This window comes from Solanum dulcamara, chromosome 8 (assembly GCF_947179165.1).
Source record: "Solanum dulcamara chromosome 8, daSolDulc1.2, whole genome shotgun sequence".
In the NCBI taxonomy this organism is placed as follows: Eukaryota; Viridiplantae; Streptophyta; class Magnoliopsida; order Solanales; family Solanaceae; genus Solanum; species Solanum dulcamara.
Genome location: NC_077244.1, coordinates 8,982,254 through 9,005,544, shown reverse-complemented (window position 1 = coordinate 9,005,544; position 23,291 = coordinate 8,982,254). Strand labels below are relative to the sequence as shown.

Here is a 23,291-nt window from a genome sequence, read left to right as displayed (position 1 = left end):
AAGGCATTACAATCCGTGGTGAGGCTCGTACTCCTCAATACTCAGCAAAACAGTACTCAGACCCACAGAATCATCAAAACTTGTGCATGACTTAGTTTTTCTGTAAAAACAAACAAAAATCCACATCATATCTATAGAAACATGCTTGCAACGCACACTAATTCACCGTTTTGAGCATCCAAAATGTCGTAAATACGCAACATATCAAGCTTTTTGGTGTAGATGTGATTATTCAATTTTTTTATCGGATAAACCGATAACCCGTTAAGAATTACCATACTTACACTTTTATTTTAAGTATATTAGCCTCATTTAATATTTTATCATAATATATAAGAGTAATTATATGTCTTTCCTTTGTTAGTCCTAACTCTGAAAGGCTAAAGCCGTAAAATCAGGAAAACTTATTTACTTTTCTATAATTATATATTTTGCCTTCAAAAATAGAGAGCAAGTCAGTAAATTCAAAAAACACTAGAGTTTAAAAGATGTAAAGGTGTAAAGAAGCCCCTGACTCACTGCATTTAAAATAGTGAAAAGAAGTCATCTCTTTTGTAAGGTGCATTTATTGAAAAAAATGTACCATAAAAATTAATTAGAAGTTAGCCGATACATCGCCCGATAACCGTCCGATAATTGTTAATGCATTACCGAACCAACCGGCATCTTATAGGTTGGCTAACGGATTAGTAAATTTAAAAATCGATATTCGATAAGCCAAACCGTTAAGTAAAATTATCCACCCAATTCGCCCGATAAGCAGCCCTAATTCACCCGCTTGAGGGATAGTGTTGACTAATAGAGGATTTCCAACAATAGTCATGAGTGCTTTAGAAATCTATCACAATTTCATAAAAGTGGCACCACTTCACACTCATATAAGTCTACTCATCAAGTGTATTTTGCAGAACAATATTGTAATGGATTAAGAGTTTATAACCCGAGCTTACTTTCCTTGCAGAGTTATACTATATATATATATATATATATATATATATATATATATAAGAAGGAATAAGTATTATAGTGCACAAGATTATACAGTGACTTGTTATTACCATTATGAACATATTTTATGTTATATCTAGTAACATGGGTTGAATTACCATCAAACATGATATATGACTTGATAAAAGTTTTATTCCCACTGAAGCTTCATTTAATAAATGTTCTTCCAAAAAATTTAGTCAGATGGTTAGTCAAATTCACTTCTGACCTTGTTTTATCTCAGTTTGAAAACTTGCTGAGAAGTTATTTAAGCGCACTCAGTCTCATTATCATTCAATTATAAAATAACAAAAGAAAATACATAAAATTTCCTGTCAACTTAGTCCTCTATACTTATTTTAGCATTTGACTTTATGAATAATTTTTTACTCTCCTAATTTCATTTCAAGTAAATTTAATACCACTCAAACAACTAACTTGAAAAATTAAAAAAATCAGAGCGTAAATAAAAAAAAATGGAGCCTTTTTTATATTTTGATCTATCTTTTTCATGCCTTCTTCTTCCTCACGCCCTACCACACTTCAGCTTCCCTCAATCACCACATGTCCCACCCCTTTCTTCAGTTTGTTGATTGTGGTGAACTAGAATCTTCTTTTAATGTAAAAATTTAAAATTCTTTTTTCTCAAATTAAATTTTCAATTGTTAATTTATTTATTTATTAATAATGTGTCTTAAAAATTGAATGTTTTTTGTAATGAAATAATTTTGAGAATCTTGAATCAATCCCTCAATTTTGGAGTCTGATCCTTTTTGAATTTCTTTTTTTGTTTATACAATTTTGGATCAGTTCTCATTTTTTTCTAATGTTTTTCCTTTCTAAAAATGTGAATAAATAAAAAGAAACAACAAAATTAAAATTTTAATAATTTTAAACGTGGCAATGATGTAATGCTAACATGGTGTGTGTGCAATGCATTTTTTATTGTGAGACTGGTATTATAGTTTTAAGGTGATATTTATTCATCTTAAAATAAGAATAAGGAGGTAATGAATAACTCGTAAAGCTAAAAATGTTAAAGTAAATTTAGCGGACAAGTTCAAGAGAAATTTTATATATTTTCAAATTATAGTTAGCTTATTTTCTATGATAACTCCCCCAGAAGGAATGTAAATTTTGAATAATAAGACCATGTGAAATATTATCACTTTTAAAAATTCTTGCGATAAAGTCTTAGTAAGATCCTTCGTCCCCACACTTTCAAAATTTTAAGATAAAAATGATAATATTTTCAACTTAAAATAAGTTCAATCAATTTCTCATAAAACATTCATCATATAAATAATAAGCTAATAACATAGCTTCACCCCGAACATTATTTATAGTCACATACACTCTGTCAACATTTTAAAATTGAAAAAGGGTCAATAATACCATGAATTATAGGAAAAGCTAAAAAATACTTATCTACTTGTCTTTTTGACACACTTTTATCCATGAAATTAACAGCTCCCTCTTTAATATATATTTTTTTCAAAAAATATTTATCACGTGTTATTTCCTAAAATAAAATAAGCCCCTCCCCCTCCACCCCCAACCAGATTTAATTTTTCATCTTATTAACTGTATAAGCTTATGATGTTGATATTACTCACAAAAAGTCAAAAAAAACTCCAGTTTGTATTCACAGCCAAACATAACAATTTTCAAATATCATTTTTCACTTTGAAAATAAAACCTATTTTTTTTCAAATTTTACAATGAAAACTTTTTTCCCAGCCTGGAATCAAAAGAAAATGTAATCACTTTTTTCCCTGTCAAGTTGCTTTCCTCTCTTGTTTGTTCTTTTAGATGTTAAGACTCAAAGATTGTGAAAGGTTTCCAGGTTGTAACCTTTCTATTTTGGAGAAAGAAAAATATTCTCATTTGGTCAAGAATACCTTTTCTCATCCAAGACCAATGCACCATTTCAAAATCTGTAGTACTAAAAATTATACAGAATCCAAAATGGAGACATCACTTTCTGACCTACCAAGCTTTGAACAGTTTGTTAAAATTACAAGTGGAACACCAGATTTTCAGTTCTTTAATATCACCAAACTTGGAAATTAGACTTTTGACTTATAAAAGGAACAGACACAATATCCATCCTATAAAAAGGTGCTCCTTTGTGTTATTCGGCATTCACAGCTGAATATATAAATCGTTATATCTGAATGATTTAATAATTTTAAGACAATCTTAACTTAGTTATTACTACCACTCTTAAAATTAACAAAGCGTTAATCCACAGACCACAATAATAGTTTCTATTCACCATGTTTCTCTATGTACTGCACTTGTCCTTTATCCAATAACAAACACTAAACACAACAGGAAAACATCGGAACGATCTCTAGACCAATTTATCATATTAGTATTATGAGAGGAAAACATCGGAACAATCTCTAGACCAATTTATCATATATTAGTATTATGTTCTCAATAACGTAAGTCATACTAGACAACTGAGTGAAAATAATGTCAAAGGGAGGAAAAATCACTAAGCTGATTTTAATCCAGGGCACGCTCTCTGCCAGAGTATGTAGGGGAGAAAGTTGGAGCATATCACTCCATCGTGCATTTCTTTCCTTAACATACCAAGTTCATCAAAGTAATTGCATACAAAAACAAAATACTTGAAACTTATTAATAAGCTGGAAGAGAGTGACAATATCATCGTCTAATGTAGCTGCCAAATTAAATCATGATATAAAGAGCAGCAAAAAACAGCAACTCCAGCGAGCTTTTCAGAAATGAAACATTAACAAAAATATGCCACCACTCCCACAACTCTTCCCATCACCATCTTAAGCTTCAGCAAATCTGGCATTAAAAATATAAATTGATAGGTTAGACATAATATCTAAGCAGAATTGTACGTGTGCCTTTCAATAAGAAAGAGATGTACGTGTGTCTTTCAATAACAAAGAGATATACAGACGAGTTTTCAATTAGTCATATTATGCCTACCCCAATTCAGAGAGCTTTAAATGAGCCTCAGCATAGTCAGCAAAGAAGGCATCTTCATCCTGACATAAGCAAAGAGTTGCTCCTATCAGTATACACAGCCAGCATTTTACAACTTAGATGAATAGTATTTACAGTTTATATATACTAACCGCAGCATATTTCTCAACAAGGGGACGGAAGGCAGGATCAGAGAGGAGAGCCTTGTCTGATGGCAACTGTAAGAGCCCTTCTTTTTCCCCACTCAAAAGCTCCCTGACAATAACAAATGTCTTATAAACAAAATGGACTGATAATAGCTTGCAGTTAAAACCGTACTCCAGAAATGAACAACTTTTTTTGAACAAGTATTCCACATGGAGAACTGAAAAAAGCATTTCTGTTTGGTCTTCTTACTTAAAGTACGAGTTGTCAAAGATAAGGGGATTGACGGTCCAAGGTCCCTCAAAACCAGAACGTTCCTTGTGGCACCTTCCCTGGAGAAAATATCACTAAGAAAATAAGTATGTAGGAATAGAACCTTGCAGAAAATAAGATAAACAGTATGAGCAGGCAACAAACCAAGGTATGGCCACCAGAGAGTGCAACAATATCCTTGTCAGAAAGACCCATTTGTTTCACGAACACGTCTCTCAAGTGGTCAGAGCCTGCATTAGGTTTACATATGATTATCAAGGCAGGCAAATTGCAAGAAATATTATGTTCCTCTACACAGAGTTTTGCAATCAAAATCTGCTCTATAAAGCTATCAGTCTATCATACCCTTGGTGGCATCAGGCAAGCGACCTTCAACAGGTGGTTCTTGCTTGTCCTGGCAAGGTAATGTTAACATAGATTCAGATTTCACAAAATGAGTAATTTTAATATTGACAAGGTAAAGTCACTTATAGACCAGCATGAGCACTTTAATGAAAGATAAATTGTAAGCAGAGAACGGTCACCTTACAAATCATTACAATATGTTGCAAGAAAACAGATGTCAAAATAAGCAAACAGTATGGACTTCTCAAACAACAAGCTGCAAAATTAGAATCTAGTCGGTATAAATATGACTTGCCATCATTTGGTATCGAGGGATGAACATGGTACACTTTGAATATATAATTAATACGAAGTTTATGTACACAAAGTAGGAAAAGGAAGATAAAGAGTATGAATCATCAAATTAGAATTCACAATGCAGGAGTTAATTACACAAACATTTTCGGTAATGAAGCATATGTATATCATAACGTCTTAGTTAACAATACCAATAGGGCAATATTTCACTAATATAATTGGAAAAGACTTTTGCCAAAAGCATAAAATTTGGATAGTACCCAGTATCACATGTCAGTATCTCCTTACAAATAGGGCCTCAAAATTTGGAAGAAAGCACTACTCATTAGTCATTTACAAGTCAATTTGAATTGCTACAAAGCTGCAGAGACAGTCTAACTAACCTCTCTGCCAGGGTGAAAGGGAACATCAGGTCCTCCAGTAACTTCAACAGCAACAACACCAGCCAACTGCACCAAAAAGATAATAACAAGTCAGTTCTGCACTTTGTTAAGCAAATAAAAAAATGTTAAAAAAAACTAACAATCAATACAAAGCACATACTTGATAGAAATCAGCATAGGAGAGAGTGGGAAACTGCTCCCTAATGGGCTCCAAGAGTCTCAGAGCAATATCAATACCATTGTTTGCACCATGTGATTGCTCAGCTTTGAACCTCATGGTACCAAAAGGACCTCCAGTTTTGGAGCACACGTCATAGGTACCAGCAGAGTGCCATCTGAGACAACAAAAAATATCTGTAAGGTGATGGAACAACTTTCCCTTTTTTTCTTGAAAAAATTGCTGCTGTCATTATACCATGATATCACAATTCACATGACATTTCCTATTAGAAATATTCATAAATGTGTAATACCATCCAGTTATACACAATTCTCAAAATTTATAATTCATTCTACCATTTGATCTAATGTATAGTATTCATTGCCAAACTAATCATTCAAACATATTTAAAACAGAGCTCCATTATCATTAATACAAAAATGCCGAATTCTCATATTAAAAACCGTGCCAAACTGAGGAGAAATTACTTCTCTTTAGTAAATTGAGAAATTAAGTAGCATTTGTTGGTCTGTTTTAAAAATTTACAAAAACGAAAAAAGTACAAACAGAATCTGCAGAATCAGCAAGAAACCAATTGAAGAGAACGTACGCGAGACGGAGCATAAGAGGAGCACAATTCTTCTCAGCAATGAGTCCTCTAAGTTTCCTTTTACATTTGTCAACAGCCTTTAGGTACTCTTCGCTCACAGTTGGATAGCACTTACCCATAGCAACTGTTCTACACAACATTAAGTACAATAAGATCCAAGTTTCACAATTCAATACACATTAAGATATCTACTGTTACTTAAAAACAACTTCACCTACCTAAACCCTTTAGCAAAGAAAAGAAAAAGAGTTGGTAGAATCTAAAACCTCTGGTCAAACTTAAATCGTAAACATCTATATGCATTCATCAAAAAACAACTTATATACTTTTTTCCTTGAAAATTTTATCAACAGTACTACATAAATTCATATCAAGTCCATATATAGTCTTTAAAATCACAGATCCTCCTCTGTTAGGAGCAAATAGTCCATCAAAACAGGTGTTGCAGAAATTTTAGTACTCCGATATATACACTAAAAAAAAGCAGTGGAAGACATCTATACACATATTTCACAACTTCAAAGACATAAAAGAGCTTGAACACTTCAATCAACTTCACATTTGAGAAAAGAAAAGAAAAAGAGTTCGTAGAAACTAAAACCACTGATCAAACTAATATCATAGTTAAAACATCTACATGCATTCATCGAAAAACGATTTCTATACTTTTTTTCTTGAAAATTTTATCAATAGTACTACGTAAATTCAAATCAAGTTCAGATAGTCTTTAAACTCACAGATCCGCCTCTGTTAGGAGCAGATGATCCAACAAAACAGGTGCTTCAGAAATTTTAATACTACACTAAGAACGCAGTGGAAAACTTCAATCGAGCATAAAAATGGATGAAATACATATAAAAAAACAGGTGTTCCAGAAATTTCATACTCCATATTTCACAACATCAAGGACATAAAAAGAGCTTGAAAACTTCAAATCAACCATTAAGAAATCGATTAAATACATAAATAAAATAAAAACGAACCTGAAGAAGCGAAATGGAAATGGCAAAACGTTAAAACTCTAGAGAAGGAGAAATGGCACGAGCAGACCACAAGCACTGAAATGAATTGGAAATGATTTAAGCCAAATGAGGAAGATATAAGGGGAGGTTTAGAAGAAAGAGAAGGTTCTAGTAGGTGAATGTACACCGTTGGATTAGAATGATCGTATGGCTATGATTGAGATATCAATTATAGACGGCTGAGATTGGTTTCAATGTAATCCAATGGGATTTAATTCTTCTTTATATGGATGTTTGGATTCGTTGTATGGTAGGTGAGAGTGAATTGAAAATTGGAAGAATTTTGGATTTTTGTGAAAATCGTGGACTCCATCACATCAAGGGGCGGACTTTTAACTGTTTATTTTAATGACTAAAATGCCCTTGTTCCTCAACGAATAATTTAATTGATATGCTTCCAAGAAAGAAGTAAATAACATTAGTTTATATAAAAAGCAAATATTTTTGCTTGTCTTTTGGATGATTTCTACTGTCGCATAAGACTTGTCTAATGTTGTTTATATTTTTTTGTGTAGGTTGCAGACTTTACATAGTGAAAGGTTTATTCATTGCTCACAAAGTGCTCACCACAGAATATTCATCCAAAAAACAGAGGTTGTAATAGTTGCAAGTTATTCGGGAATTTCAAAAAAAAAATGTTTTGCTAATTAATTTTAAAAATATTAATTTTTTCACATTCTATCTTGAATAAAGAAATACATAGGTTTTCATTTCTCTCATAACTTATATATATATTAGTTGTGCGAATTTTACAAATCAAACTCCATATTAATTTTATATATGAATAATTTACCTCTGAATTAACTATAAAACATGGTCTTACTTATGTAGAATTTAATATATTCATAACTCACATCTAAATCAGCTACCAAAAGACCTCATATTAGATATACATGTATTAGTTATTTCACTTTTTATTCAACATAACATAATCTATATATTCTCTCATAAATTATACATATATTAATTATATGAATTTTTAAATAGCAAATTAAACACAATATTAATTTTATACACTTTTTAATTAGCTATTAAATATAATACTATTTTATTTAAAACCTGCATATCTCAACTGTAATCCAGCTACAAACGATCCCTTATTTTCTCCCCCAAATATTTGACCAAAGCGAGTTAGTAATGACATACACATATAGGGTAGGCAGGTCATTTGTGAAGAAAACATCTTTAAAAAGCAAATGTGAACGCATGAAATACAATTAAAGATTCCTTATGTGTTCTCCTACCCTTGTGTCCTCGCAGCCCAATTGTTTTCCACATCGTGGCGTGGAAATGGGCACATGACCATCAGCACCTGACCGATAAACTTGCTGCCTTTTGTTGACATTGACAGAAAAAATATTTTTTTTTATTTTTTCATTCGATGTTTAGAGTGATTAAAGCTCTGACTAAAAGTCCGTTTAGATTCATAGGAAAAAAAAGTAATATTTAAGTTAAAAATAAAAAATTAAATTAAAATAATTTTTAAGTCAAAAAAATGGAAAGTAGGGAGAATTTTATTTTAGATTTTTAATTTTTTAAAAATTATTTTAAACTTATTTTAAATTATTTTTAATTATTTTTAATTTTGTCGAACACTCCCAAAAACTACAACAACAACAACTCAGTGAAATTCCACAATGTGGATCTGGGGAGGGTAAAGTGTACGCAGACCTTACTTTTATCAAGTAGAACGGTTGCTTTTGAGAGACCCTCGACTCAAAAAACACTCCCAAAAACTAAAAAAATAATTTAAAAATAAATTTGATCAATTTTTAATTCAATCCAAACATGCTCTAAATTCATACGCACACTGCAAAAACTATTCTAAGACAACACTTTCAATAAAAAATATTTTATTTTTAAAATTCAAACTCAAAATCTTTAATTAATAATAAAGCAATTCAAAAAATAAAAAGCACGGAGTTTTGAAAAGAACGGTATGGGTCTGCGAGCAACTTGGACCGCTTAATTGATGCTGCCCCTAGATCCTCACCATGTGACATCCACACGTACGAAATTCAGACAGTAAAAATTAGATTTCAAATTTAATCTATATCTTAAAAATTATTTCAAATGGAGGATAATTATCAAAATTTTAGAAGGAAATCACTCATTTTATTAATTTTTAATATATTCTTATTATTAATTATAGTCATTTTTTGATATATTTTTAAAATATATTAAATTTATTTATTTAAATAGTATCTAATAAATTGTCATTGAATCTTACACGTATTGGATCGTGAGAGGCCCTTTTGTAAACCACGCGTTCCCATTTCCATGACACTATATGAAAAATAATTGGATAGTAAGAGAAGTTTCATCAAAATTTTGAAAGGAATCATTTATAGCATCCATGCGTTCACATTTGTTTCTCAAAGATGTTTCCTTGTGAAAATGACGAGAGTCATGTCAAGTGTATAAAAGAAATAGTAGAAAGTGCTTCTTTTCTCTAATAAGATTTTAAATAGTGTGGATTTAAATTAATAAGACTTTTAATGTAAATATTGAAATTCAGATTGGAAACCCAAAAAATAAATAAATTTAAGCTTGTATTGGATTGTGATAAATAGAAGGAAAAATAAAAACACATGAGTAAATTTGTTCTTACAAGATAAAGAATAGTGATTTTAAAAGTCATGAAAAAAGAACATGGCATTCAATTTCGTATAAATAAATTGAGAATATATTTGTCATTAACGAAATTTCCAATGAATATAAAATTAGACAAACTATTTTTTGTCTTGCTATTGGAACACCTTATTTTATCTTCTCCCTATGTTCCAAATGGATATATTATGGTTGGTGCTTGATTTACAAAATTATAGTATAAGTGTTTTTTGCCAAAATAAAAATATTAGTGGAAATAAAAATTTGGATAAAAGAAACAAAAATTACCTAAATACACAATTTATTTTATCATATTTTTTTAAAAAATTTATCATTTGAAAAAAATTCAAAAATTCTTACTCTCTTCTATTCTCAGATACATTACTTTACGCGGATATATCGAGATATAATATGGTTGGTGCTTGATTTACAAAAGGCTAAAAACATACATAGGTCCTTGAACTTGGTTGGGTTTTTCCTTTCAGGCAGCTCAGCTATGCTACCTTCCTATTGAACCCCCGAACCATACATAATCTGTACCTTTAAACATTTATTACTCTCATTGCATAAAATGTTTATCATGTTTGAAGAGAGCTTGAAAATGATTTAACGGTCTTTCTTTTTACGTGCTCTTCAAATGTGATAACACGTTTAATGAATTCCACATTGACCCCTTACATCCCAAAATGGATTCTACATCAGCCTCTTTAAATACTTTTTACGCACTCTTTAAACGTGATAAAACGTTTTATGCAATGTCAAGCAATGAATGTTTAAAAGGTACAAATTGTGTATGGTTCAAGGGTTCAATAGGAAGACAAATGGTTGAGGTGTCTGAGAGAAAAAACCAACCAAGTTCAAGGTCCTATCTATGTGTTCAACCTTTACAAAATTACAGTATAAGTTTTTTTTTGTCAAAATAAAAATATTAGTGGAAATAAAAATGTGGATAAAAGAGGAAAAAAATTACTTAAATACACAACTTATTTTACTATATTCTCTAAAATTTTCTACTATTTGGAAAATATTACAAAAGTCCCTATTCCACCCTATTCTCGGATACATCACTTTACGTAATATTTCGAGACATCAAATACATTATTTTACTCGATGTATCGATCGGATACATCACGTGATATTTCAAAACATTTTGGGATGTATCCGAATTCTACTAAATTTAAGTTATTTTTGTAATTTTAAAAAAATAAAAATAAGATTTAATTAACTTTTAAACTATGAGATTTATGTAATCCTTCCATAAAAGAATGAACCATTTAATGGAATGGAAACCATATACTATGATAAAAATAGTAAAAGTCTATATAACTGTTAAGAATGCATCAACAAGGGTTCCGAGGGAGTGGTAAATACTCTTTTATCATTAACTAAGAGGTTTCGAGTTCGAGACCCCTTGGGTATGGAATTGCCTTTGTTAGGAAATGGTTTACCCCTCAATATGAGACTTTTCGGTGTGAATCTAAATTTAATTGAATTCTAAGATAGATATCGGATACCTGATGGAAAAAAAAACTACTAAGAATGCAAGTTAATTTATTACTACGAAGAATCAGAAATATTAGGGAGGAACAAAATTAGAGAAATTGGGTCAAAATAAAAGTTATCACTATTTATAGAGAATTAATTTTTTTCCTTATAAGGTTGTAACCTAAAAAGAAAGTAAATATTATATATCTTAAACTTAGAAACAAAAGAGTAAATATTATAGATACTAAAGTTCAGCGAAAAGTAAATATTATAAAATAATCTCCCCGTTTAATTATTATTTGTTCAATATTAACTTAACAAATTCTTTAATGAAACAATGAATAGAATGCCAATTTTATCATGTTATCCTTTAAATATAATAAAATTCAATGTTTTAAAAAATGAGTATTGTTAATACTTAATAATAATGATAAATTAGAAATTAAATGATAAAAAAATATTTTTCAATTTTTTAAATTAAACAAATAAAAACAGACGTTTATTTTTAATACTCTATCTGGTTCATATTATTTGATCCCATATTAAAAATAGTTATTTTTTTACTTGTCCAGTTTATGAATTAAGAAAATTTTATTATATATTTTTTAATTCAATCCTTAATATTAAATAACAAGTAATAAGAGGAGTACATTGTTTTCTTTATTTATTTTGCTCATTGTCCGTTAATGATGGTGGCACTAAGGACATTTTAGTCATTTAATTTAAAATATAAATAATTAAAAGTCCGCCTTGATGTGATATGGAGTCCACGATTCACAAAAATCCAAATTCGATTTTCCACCAATAACAAGAATTCATCCGACTTTCCTCTCATTTAAAACTAATTTAATTTAAATTTATTTATAAAATAATTTAAAGATATACTAATATTTAAGTCTGGTTTTGAATCATAAATTCTAAAAATGAATCATTTTTTCTTAAATTTCATATTTAATTAAATAATGTCATATAAATTACGCATATCATCCGATTACATTTCCCTATGTGAAACCAATCTCAGTCGTGTAATTCATATATCAATCCTAGCCACACAATATTCTAATCGTACGGTCTCCTTTCGCCTTCTAGAACCTTTTGTTCCTTTTATCTCCCCAATTTTTGGCACTTGTTACATATTCATTTCATTTCATTCCAGTGCTTGTGGTCTGCTCGTGCCACTTTCTCTCTCTAGGGTTTAACATTTTGCCTCTCTCTCTTCAGGTTCTTATCTCTTTCATCTATCTATGGATCTCTAATGCAGCTCTATTTCTTTAACTTTTTATGCCCTTCATGATGTTGTGAAATGTGTGTATAGATAGATAAGATGTTAAGACTGCATTTTTGTTTCTGATATGCAATTTCCCTGAGATTATGTGATCTTAACAGAGGATGATCCGTGATTTTAAAGACTATATCTGATCTTGATATGAATCTATATATTACGAATGATTTTTTTAAAAAAAAATGAGTATAGATGTCTTTTTCGATGAATGTGTATAGATCTTTGAATTGAATTTCTGTATTACTGATAATCTTTTTTTAAAAAAAATGTGTAGAGATGTCTTTTCGATCAATGTGTATAGATATTTTAACTGCGATTGTAGTTTGATCTGAGCTATTAGGACCTGTTCGGCCATGAGAATTGTTCATTTTTTTGCTTTATTTGAAAATTAGTGGGCCTTAATAATTACAAATACAAGTGAAATCCCCAAACCTTATTTTCACAATGTTTTCCTTTTTCAATTTTTTATCCTAAAGTTTTTATTTTTATAAAGATGACAAAGTGCCAAAAATATCCTTGGACTATTCAAAAGAGGGCAAATTTATTCTTTGGTTATATTTTTTGGATGGAAAATACACTAACTATCCAAATTAATAAATGATACCTTTCCTTCTAACGGTTGTTTCAATGCTTTGGAAAATGAGCTATTTGAAATGGGATAATTTTGCCATTCCTTTAAAGTTTAGGACAAGTGGTTTTGATTTTAAATATTTAACTAAAAATTATGTGGAGATTATGGAATTGGTTTGACTATTTTAAATGACATTACACAAGTGCCAATTCTATGAAATATAAAGTTTAATTATAAATATTAATTTTTCAACCAAACATTTAGTCTAGTGTTTCTTTTGGAAACTATAATATTGTCACTCGACTAAAATCTTGGATAACTTAAAGTTTTTAAAAAAGTAATTAAGCGTATGAAAGTATAATTGAAATTAATTTGTGCAGAGAGCTAGACGAAAAAAACATTAAAAGAACTAGGGGAAAATTGTCCCATTTCGAATAGTGCAAGGGTGGAATTGGCCCTCTTTCCCTTGCTTAGGATCAATTGTTAGAAGGAAGCGTACTTTTGGTCAATTTGGATAGTTGGAGGGTATATTATTTTTGACCCGAAAATGTAATGAGGGATAAATTTGACCTATTTTGAATAGTTTATGGTATTTTTCATTCTAAAGGAAATTTACATTCAAACAACCAAACATTATTTCCAAAAACTATAACCAAACATAACTCCATCTTCAACTCCAATTTCAAAAATTCCAAATCAAGTAATAAAATATTTATAATAGTGTAGTAGCTTGTATATGTAATTTAATCTATGACATTATGTGATTATCTATTTTGAGATAGTATTCTTTGAAAGCAGATTTGATTGTACGTTTCATGAAAATTATTTAAGTTGGGTGATTTTGCTAATTTTTATAAGAGGAAATAGCAGTTTTAGTCCCTGTGTTATTGTGTAATTTCAGTTTTAGTCCCTGTATTATTTGACCATGCACATTTAACCTTCATTTATTTGAAGTGTGTGGTTTTAGTCCCTAAAGTTAACAAAAGTTAACTATTTAACAAAATGATTATTTGATAATATATAAAATAAATTAAAATAAAGGGTTGGTGATTTTAAATGCTTGAAGAATTATGGATATAAAATTAAAATTATATTTTATTCATTAGCTCAATTTTATTCAAATGCTCTTTGCTCTGTTTTTTTATTGCTTAGCGACTCGTTCTTCCTCTCTTTTTCAATGGTTACTAATCAAGGTCAAATACGATTACATTTGAGGGTTTAGTAGGTGGACAAACTCCTTAAGGCTATCAATGGTATTCTAACAACTTCACTCTTTAAAAAATTTAACATTTAATTTTTATTAAATTTAATTTTTTACCCACACATTTCTTCAAGCATTTAGAATTACTAACTCTTCAATTTATTTTATTTTATATATTTCAAAATAAATGTTTTGTTAAATAACTAACTTTTGTTAACTCCAAGGACTAAAATCGCACACTTTAAATAATTGAAGGTTAAATGTGCATAGTCAAATAACATAAGGACTAAAACTGGAATTATGCAATAACACAGAGACTAAAACCGCTATTTCGTCCTTTTACAAATTGGGGGTATAAACCACATTTTAATAAAAGTACATTCAAGTTCTGAATATTTTTTGTAAAAAGTATAGTCAAACACAACTCTAACTCCAACTCCAACTTTAAAAATTCCAACTAAAGTGAATAATATTTGGTTTTCATGGCCAAACACCTTAGTTTCTATGAACTCTTTTTCTTTTCTTTTCTGAAATATGTGTCCAGTCTGATTATGTTTTTTCAACTTTAAGAAGTGCATGGATCTGTTTACACATTCTTTGTTTTTTTTTTCCTACAAACACCTGAGCCTTCTTGTCCTAACTATAATATATGATTGGTTAATATCTTGATGTGTATTGGATTGTGAAACTTGGATCTTATTGTGCTTAAATGCTGTGTAGATCAATTACTATGCGTAAGTCCTATCCCACCGTGAGCGAGGAGTACCTCAAGGCTGTTGACAAATGTAAAAGGAAACTCAGAGCACTCATTGCTGAGAAGAATTGTGCTCCTATTATGCTCCGTCTTGCGTATGTTCTCTTCAATTGGGTGTTTACTTCGTCTGCAGATTTCTTGTCCTTTTTCTTTTTGCAAATTTTGGATTGCTCAATTTACAAAAGAGGAGTAATTTCTCCTCCTTTTAACACTGTTTTTAATATGTCATGTGAATTAGATTATAGCAGTAACTTTTTTCTGAGAAAATGGAAAGTTGTTCTATGACCTTAAAGATATTTTCTGTTGTCTCAGATGGCACTCTGCTGGTACCTATGACGTGTGTTCCAAAACTGGAGGTCCTTTTGGTACCATGAGGTTCAAAGCTGAGCAAGCACATGGTGCAAACAATGGTATTGACATTGCTCTCAGACTCTTGGAACCCATTAGGGAGCAGTTTCCCACCCTCTCCTATGCTGATTTCCATCAAGTATGTACCCTTGTGTTGATTGTTAGTTGTTATTTTTTTTTATGTTTTTTTATTTGCTTATACAAAGCGCAGAACTGACTTGTTATTTTCTTTTTGGTGCAGTTGGCTGGTGTTGTTGCTGTTGAAGTTACTGGAGGACCTGATGTTCCCTTTCACCCTGGCAGAGAGGTTAGATAGACTGTTTCTGCAGCTTTGTAGCAATTCTAATTGACTTGTATTACTAATGAGTGGTGATTACTTTCAAATTTGAGGCCCTATTTTTCGGGAAATACTGTCATGTGATACTAGGAACTTCTATCCAAATTTTATGCTTTTGGCAAAAGTCTCTTCGTCCACTATTTGTGAAACACTGCCCTATTGGTATTGGTTAACTAAGATATTATGATATGCATATGCTTCACTCTACTGAAATGTTTGTGTGTAAAGAACTTCTGCATTGTGAATTCTAATTTGATGATTCATACTCTTATATTCTGTTTCCTACTTTATGTATAGAAACTTTGTATCATTTATATATTCAAAATCTGCAACATTTTCATCCCTTTTGATCAAGGGATGACAAGTCATATTTATACCAACTAGATTCTAATTCTGCAGTTGGTTGTTTGAGAAGTCATATTGTTTGCAGTGTTTAAGTGACGCTGGCCGCTTGTGATTTCCTGAAGTCCATGATTTTTCTACTTCTCTTCAGTTATAAAAGTGTATCTTCCTTTATTTGCGTAATTTAAATGATTCGTACGGTGACTGTTCTGCGTTTGCAATCTGTCCTTCATTGAAATGTTCATGCTGGTCTATAGGTGACTTAATCGTGTCAATATTCAAATTACTCGTTTGGTTAAATCTAAATCTATGTAACATTGCTTTGCCAGGACAAGCCAGAACCACCTGTTGAAGGTCGCTTGCCTGATGCCACCAAGGGTAAATTCTTCCTTTGCAATTTGTCTTATGAAAGACTGATAGCTTTGTAGAGCAGATTCTGATTGCAGAATGTTGTGTAGAGGAACTTAATATTTCTTTCAATTTGCCTGCCTTAATAATCATATGTAAACCTAATGCAGGCTGTGACCACTTGAGGGATGTGTTTGTGAAACAAATGGGTCTTTCTGACAAGGATATTGTTGCACTTTCTGGTGCCCATACCTTGGTTTGTTGCCTGCTTTTACTGTTTAATCCTATTTGTTGTGAGGCTCTATTCCTACATACTCATTTTCTTAGTGTGATACCTCCTCCAGGGAAGGTGCCACAAGGAGCGTTCTGGTTTTGAGGGACCTTGGACCGCCAATCCCCTTATCTTTGACAACTCATATTTTAAGTAAGAATACTAAACAGACATGTATTTTTTCAGCTTTCCATTTGTGGAATACTGTTTAACTGCAAACTATTATCAGTCCATTTTGTTTATAAGACATTTGTTTTTGTCAGGGAGCTTTTGAGTGGGGAAAAAGAAGGGCTCTTACAGTTGCCATCAGACAAGGCTCTCCTCTCTGATCCTGCTTTCCGTCCCCTTGTTGAGAAATATGCTGCGGTTAGTATATATAAACTGTAAATACTATTCATCTACGTTGTAAACTGCTGGCTGTGTATACTGATAGGATCAACTCTTTGCTTATGTCAGGATGAAGATGCCTTCTTTGCTGACTATGCTGAGGCTCATTTAAAGCTCTCTGAATTGGGGTAGACAATAATATAACTAATTGAAAACTCGTCTGTGTATCTCTTTATTATTGAAAGACACATGTACAATTCTGCTTACATATCATGTCTAACCTATCAATTTATTATTTTAATGCCAGATTTGCTGATGCTTAAGATGGTGATTGGAAGAGTTGGTGGGGGAGTGGTGGCATATTTTTTGTTAATTTCATTTCTGAAAAGCTCACTGGAGTTGTTGGATATTGTCCCTCTCTTCTAGCTTTTTAATAAGTTCCATTTGCTTTTTTGTAGTTTCATCATTTCTGATATTTTTCCATTTGGTACTTTGATTCTATTATTTTGGAAATAGATGAACGATGGAGTTGTACGCTCCAAATTGTGTCCTATTTGTGTATCTTCACACTGGAGTAAATAGGGGAACAAAATTGCGAAAAAATATAAGAGAAATTTATCATTTCTATCTTCACAAACAACATATCAGAACATGAAAAAATTACCAATTAAAAATAAAGATCAAAGAGTGATACAAGAGAAGCAGCTATATAGCTACATAGTTTTTGAGCTCGACTCTTTTGAATTTTCTCTTATCTCATTTTATTTTGACATGTGGTTTACCTTTTAATTTGATTTTAGGATGATGTTTATGTAATGCTCTAATCCTATCAAGTGCCCCAGTTAAAAAAAGTAATTATCGGCTCTCCAATCATTAGTACACAACTCTTTTAACCCATTTAAAAGAATGTGAAAAGGATATAGGTTAATTTCAGAGACCGTTGTATGGATTGGGATTTACAATATTACCAAAAGCTCTCATATTAGGAAAGGCCAAATTAGTTAAAATATAATTATTTATATTAAAAGTAAGTAGATTGAAAGAATTATTATAAAAAGTTTAAAAATTAGAAAAGGTTTCATAATATTATAAACTACAAGAAAGGTTAGTGTGATACAAATCTAAAGAAAGGTCTTGAAATTATTCCTAACAATATAACAATAGGAGATGTAAAAAATACATAAGGATGTGCAATTAATGTCACAAATAATTGTCTAGCAACTATACAATTCATAATAGGTCAATTCTGACGAGCTAATGAAGTCCAAAGAAGTGTTGTACAGCTAACTAATTGTCATTTAGACCAATAAACACTATATGGTGAAGTAGCAAATCTCTAATGCTCTCAACTTTCATTGGAAAACAGATAATTTTTGGATGCAATAAATCAATTATTAGCTCTTGCTTTTTCATATTGATTGAGCCAACTCATTATTGACATTCAATTTTGACCTTCTTATATCTTATTTGGGTTGCTATTTCAGTAAATAATTGATTTCAAAATTAATTTATTTCACACTATACAATTTTTTTTATCTGATTACTCATGTACTTTGGTATGGTGAAGTTTTTCATAAATTACATTTATAATTTTCTAAGCATATTATTGGTTATTTAATTTCAATTATTGTAAATTTCGTATATAATTTTACGATAGAAATTGAGTACTTCAATTTTTATATCTAATATTTCTATATACAGATTCATGATTGAATAAACATTTTCATTCATTTAAAACTTTCCGTAAAGTTAGTATTTCAGTTTAAAAAATAACGTCTTTCACAATATTATTATTGATTATATATAGTATTTTATTAAGTAGCAACTTGTGTAATCTTTTGTATTAAATTATTCAAATTTGTGTCAATCTTTATCTATTTATGTCAATTTTAGCAAGAATTGAGACAATTTGGTCCAATTTTACATTTCAAATTCAATTTCAATAGACTCCAATTCGAAACCTGTTTATGACCCGAATTGCTTGTTTTCATTTTAAAAGCTTTAGATGTTTGTAATACATGTCCATCTCCTTCTTTTCCTTTCCCCGTTTATCATAATTGTTTTTATATACATATGACATTTTTTAATACACTTAGATAGATGAGTGATTGTTCCCTCTTGGTTTGAAGTTCAAATTATTACTATTTTGAACTATTTATTTTTGATATATTATGACTGATTTTATACTAAACTGATTAAGGATAGCTATTGATTATTTTTTGGTAAACTATGATTGATTCTAATTGTTTCCTCCCACTTTTTTTTAAACTATCATATACCGATGGAGTATCACAGATGATTAAACTCAATCCTATATGATACCTATATGATATCAACATACCGACGCACAAAGAATATATTTACTAATTAGTGTAATAAATAAGATTGCGATTTTAATAATTTTCTCTTAATTTTTTTATTTTATTTTATTTTTTAAAAAAACTCAATCCTATATGATATCGATAAGTTATTAAGATATTATTATGGTATCATTAAGATTTTAAAAGTGCCTCATTAAGGATTTTCAATGTCATGATAATATACAAATATACTGTGGTAGTATTATTCATTTAATATCAAATGACTTAGAAAAACTTTTATGATACCAACACAATATATATATACTATGAATCTATGATGGTATCATTCAACATTTGTATGAAACGATCCTTAATGATTATATGAAACGATCCTTAATGATACCATGTCAGTCTATGATGATTTCATGGAGATGTAGCTGAAGGATTGAAGTAGACATCAATGATACCGTGATAATATATAATAAATATACTGTGGTGGTATCACTAAGAACTGAAGCAGCCTCAATGATACCATGTCAGTATATTGAGACTGCGACAATATCTTGTTCGCAAATCTCATGCTTTGGGGGTATGAATTGTAAAGGGGTATTTGTTTGTAATTATTTTGCTTTTATGGGCATAGACTTAGTTTTCCCTAAAATTAGTTGCCTAAAACAAAATTATAATAAGAGATTATTCAAAGTTCAACAATAAGTACATAACTTGAAATTTTTTCTTTTAAGTTAAAAAATGTTAGTCATTTGTTGCAATATAATACCTTGGTTTTAGTTCTCAAAAATATTACTAGTATATTAACTTTAAATAGTTTACTTTAAAATTTATCAGATATAGTTCTATACTTATTTTATTAAAAACTTAAAAAATTTGGAAAGACAAGTTACTATAGTACTAATGTCAAAACTATATACAAGGAAATATTGAATATTTTAAAATATTAAATGTGGTCTAAATCAAAATTTTAATAAGAGACCTCAAGTATATACCTAGTTCAACAACAATAATATATCTAGTGTAATCTTATAAGTAGATTTGATCATACAAGCGAGTTTGAGAGTTTAAAAAATCAAAGGGTCTCGATAAAATTAGTGGCCTAAGATAAAATTCTAATAAAGGGCCCCAAATATATACATCGTTCAACAATAATAATATATCTAGTGTAATTTCACCGAGGGTTTGATCATACAAAGTCTCAATAAAATTTGTGGTCTAAAATAAAATTTTAATAAAACACCTCAAGTATGTACATAGTTCAATAATGATAAAATATTTAGTGTAATCTCACAAGTAGATTTGATGATCAAGGAGTCTTAATAAAATTAATGATCTAAGACTAAATTCTAATAAGAAACCTCAAATATATATACACTGTTATTATTTTTAATCATAGTTAGTATTTTTTCAGAAACCTTGATAAACATCAATACATCAAAAATATTATTGCAACAAGAGTTCTTAACAAATATCAATACACCCTATAAAAATTGTTAATATTAAAAAAATACTTGTAAAGTTTATGAAAACTTATTAGCTTAAGAGAAAAAAATTGATGTTTGATTGAGAAAATGAGAAAAAAAAAGTTTGTAGCAGTGAGAACAAAGTCGTGCTGAGAGCGAGAGAGGCGATCCGTAATTATTTTATAGTTGTTTAATAAGTTCGAATGTTGTTAAAACTCTCCTACAAATTTGATTCGTTCAAATCTTTTTAGATCCATTAAGGGGTGTAATGATCTTGAGAGTCATTTTCGAAAATTCTTGAGAAATTATCATTTTACCCATCTCATTAGTGTCTCCAAGTGTTACTTGACCAATTTGTGTAATTGATTTTGTTAAATTCTTAAAAGATTGTGATTTTAGTGAGTTTTTTGAGTTCTAGAGGTTTAAGTGGCTCAAAAGTGGTTTTCGAAACCAATCGAAGCTACGAGTCTCAGAACGGAATTCCGTCAGTTCTATTAGCTCCAGAATGTGGAATTGGTCTAGGAGAATTGTCGGCATCATATTTGGGGTTGATACGTGGATTTGAGGTCTTAAGTTGGAAATTTAATTTTAAATGAGTCAAGTTTGATTTTGGACAACAATTCAAGTTTGGAGACTCGTATTGAATTTCTGATAATTTCATTGGTTTCAGTGGGTGATTTTAGGCCTAAGAGAGGCTTCACTATATTTTTTGAAAGTTGTGAGGGCATTTTGGTCTCTTTAAAGTTCAAGTTAGTTTAGTTGCAATTTATCGAGTTTCGAGTCAAGGAGACCTCGAATTCGAATTTCGATGGTTCCATTGAGTTCGGAACATAGAACTTAGTAGGAGTGCATATATAGTTTCTGTATACGGAATTCCGAACGAATCCCGAGGGTCCGATCGGACACTTTGCGTTTGGGGAAGTTGTTAGTTCTGGTGCAGGTCTGGCTCTTCTTCGCGATCGCTGTGGTCAGGCCCGCGTTCCCGAAGGGTATATGCTTGTACTTTGCAATCGCGGCCATGAGGCCTGCATTCGCGATAAGTCTGCCTCGGGTACTTCGCGTTTGCGATAAGTAGATCGCGCTCGCGATATAGAATTTCTGTGTACTCCGCGATCACGGAGGTAAGTGGATGCGATCACGATAAGTAATTAAGGCCTGAAAAAGTGTTAATTTGGGAAAACCCCCATTTCCTCCATTTTTGATTTCTTAGAGCTTGGGGAGGCAATTTGAGAAGATATTTTTGAGAAAATTGTTGGATAAGTGAATTTTGACCCAAAACCTTCCATTTTTATTAATTTTAGGGATAATACACAAGTGCCCCCTCAACTATAATCGAAATCATTAGGACACACCTTAACTATGCATGAGTTCTATTATCCCCTGAATTATTTTAAAGTATAATAAACACAACCTTTAGTGCCAAGGTGGCACAAAGAGTGTGTTTACTCTTTTGGAGGCATGTGAGAGACGAAACAGAAGTATCAAAATCTGATTAATTTGGACACATGTCCATTTTCAATTGGACATTTTCATTATTAATTAATACACATAAGTAGTTAACATTAAAACTTAAGTTGATATTTTTTTAATTAAAATTTCCTTTTTTCACTTTGAAATAAAGCCTAATTTTATCATTTTTAGAAATATAAATATTTTTTTCACAACATACTTAAATTGCCGGTGATCATTTTTCAGATATTTAATCAATTTGTATAATATCGGAAGAATTTTTCTTTTTTTTTTAAAATTTTTTTTTACTCAAACACTTAACATGAAATTCAAATTTTTTTTGCATAGTAGAAATTTAGTTTATGCAGTATATGATGAGCACAATTTAAATTAAATTCCTTTTTTTAAATTTTTTGTTTTTAATTATTCTCCCATTCATCAATTATCTACGTCATATCCCAACCTTCCCTCACCACCACCCATATCCCCACCCTCGCTTCAATTCTTCGTTGATATAGCACCCCCACCCTCACCTCCAACCCAATCCAGTTCCGGTTTGATTCTCCAATATAGTGACACCCCGCCTGCTTATCTTATTTTTCCACTTCAATTGTCTAGTTACTTCATCTTGCCCAAATAATTTTTGAATAAAAACAGTGTGTTTCACAACCCAAATTCAATCAACAAAAGGACCCCAATGTTCAATTTTTCTCGAATTGCAAGGATGGATCCGCTGAAGTATCTATCCAGCCCGTGAGGGAAGGTGGCAGATGATACTTCGATATTGTGTATGTCACCCAGAATGAGTAAAGAATCAAGCTACAAGTCTCGATCTATACGAAAGACACTTGTTTTTTTCTTTCTTTCGCTTTCACTGATAACAGAAAAGACTTACTCTAAAGGGGCGCTAGCGCTTGACTAATAAGATAACGTATCCCAAACATGCAACGGAAAATGATAAAAAGACAATCACGAGGTTGGCAATGCAATTCATTGCGCG

General features: G+C 30.7%; 2 protein-coding genes across 3 annotated transcripts; one reads left to right on the top strand and one right to left on the bottom strand.

The window, feature by feature from the left end:
* Positions 1 to 3,533: 3,533 nt before the first annotated feature.
* Positions 3,534 to 7,261, bottom strand: LOC129899031 (L-ascorbate peroxidase 1, cytosolic-like). 2 transcript variants are annotated; one of them, XM_055973780.1, is made up of 10 exons: positions 7,153 to 7,261; positions 6,170 to 6,298; positions 5,560 to 5,734; positions 5,400 to 5,465; positions 4,720 to 4,768; positions 4,519 to 4,604; positions 4,354 to 4,433; positions 4,110 to 4,212; positions 3,961 to 4,019; positions 3,534 to 3,813 (listed from the first exon to the last, which is right to left on the bottom strand). In XM_055973780.1, the coding sequence occupies exons 2-10, from the start codon at positions 6,286 to 6,288 to the stop codon at positions 3,798 to 3,800; spliced, it is 753 nt and encodes a 250-aa protein (XP_055829755.1). In that variant the 5' UTR covers positions 6,289 to 6,298; positions 7,153 to 7,261; the 3' UTR covers positions 3,534 to 3,797. The 2 variants fall into 2 exon arrangements, with proteins under 2 accessions (XP_055829755.1, XP_055829757.1); XM_055973782.1 differs by having other exon boundaries at positions 6,170 to 6,293.
* Positions 7,262 to 12,399: 5,138 nt separating this feature from the next.
* On the top strand, positions 12,400 to 17,620 carry LOC129899346 (L-ascorbate peroxidase 1, cytosolic). Its single transcript, XM_055974285.1, has 10 exons — positions 12,400 to 12,507; positions 15,061 to 15,189; positions 15,407 to 15,581; positions 15,684 to 15,749; positions 16,451 to 16,499; positions 16,640 to 16,725; positions 16,814 to 16,893; positions 17,004 to 17,106; positions 17,197 to 17,255; positions 17,375 to 17,620. The coding sequence occupies exons 2-10, from the start codon at positions 15,071 to 15,073 to the stop codon at positions 17,388 to 17,390; spliced, it is 753 nt and encodes a 250-aa protein (XP_055830260.1). The 5' UTR covers positions 12,400 to 12,507; positions 15,061 to 15,070; the 3' UTR covers positions 17,391 to 17,620.
* Positions 17,621 to 23,291: the final 5,671 nt, after the last annotated feature.

Bases quoted from the DNA above. Each gene is read 5' to 3' on its own strand.
- LOC129899031 (XM_055973780.1), bottom strand. From the start codon at position 6,288: ATGGGTAAGTGCTATCCAACTGTGAGCGAAGAGTACCTAAAGGCTGTT. The intron at 4,434-4,518 runs GTTTGTTGCCTG...TATTTTCTCCAG, and splicing joins TCTCTGGTGGCCATACCTTG to GGAAGGTGCCACAAGGAACG. The intron at 4,213-4,353 runs GTAAGAAGACCA...TGTTATTGTCAG, and splicing joins TTTGACAACTCGTACTTTAA to GGAGCTTTTGAGTGGGGAAA.
- LOC129899346 (XM_055974285.1), top strand. From the start codon at position 15,071: ATGCGTAAGTCCTATCCCACCGTGAGCGAGGAGTACCTCAAGGCTGTT. The intron at 16,726-16,813 runs GTTTGTTGCCTG...TACCTCCTCCAG, and splicing joins TTTCTGGTGCCCATACCTTG to GGAAGGTGCCACAAGGAGCG. The intron at 16,894-17,003 runs GTAAGAATACTA...TGTTTTTGTCAG, and splicing joins TTTGACAACTCATATTTTAA to GGAGCTTTTGAGTGGGGAAA.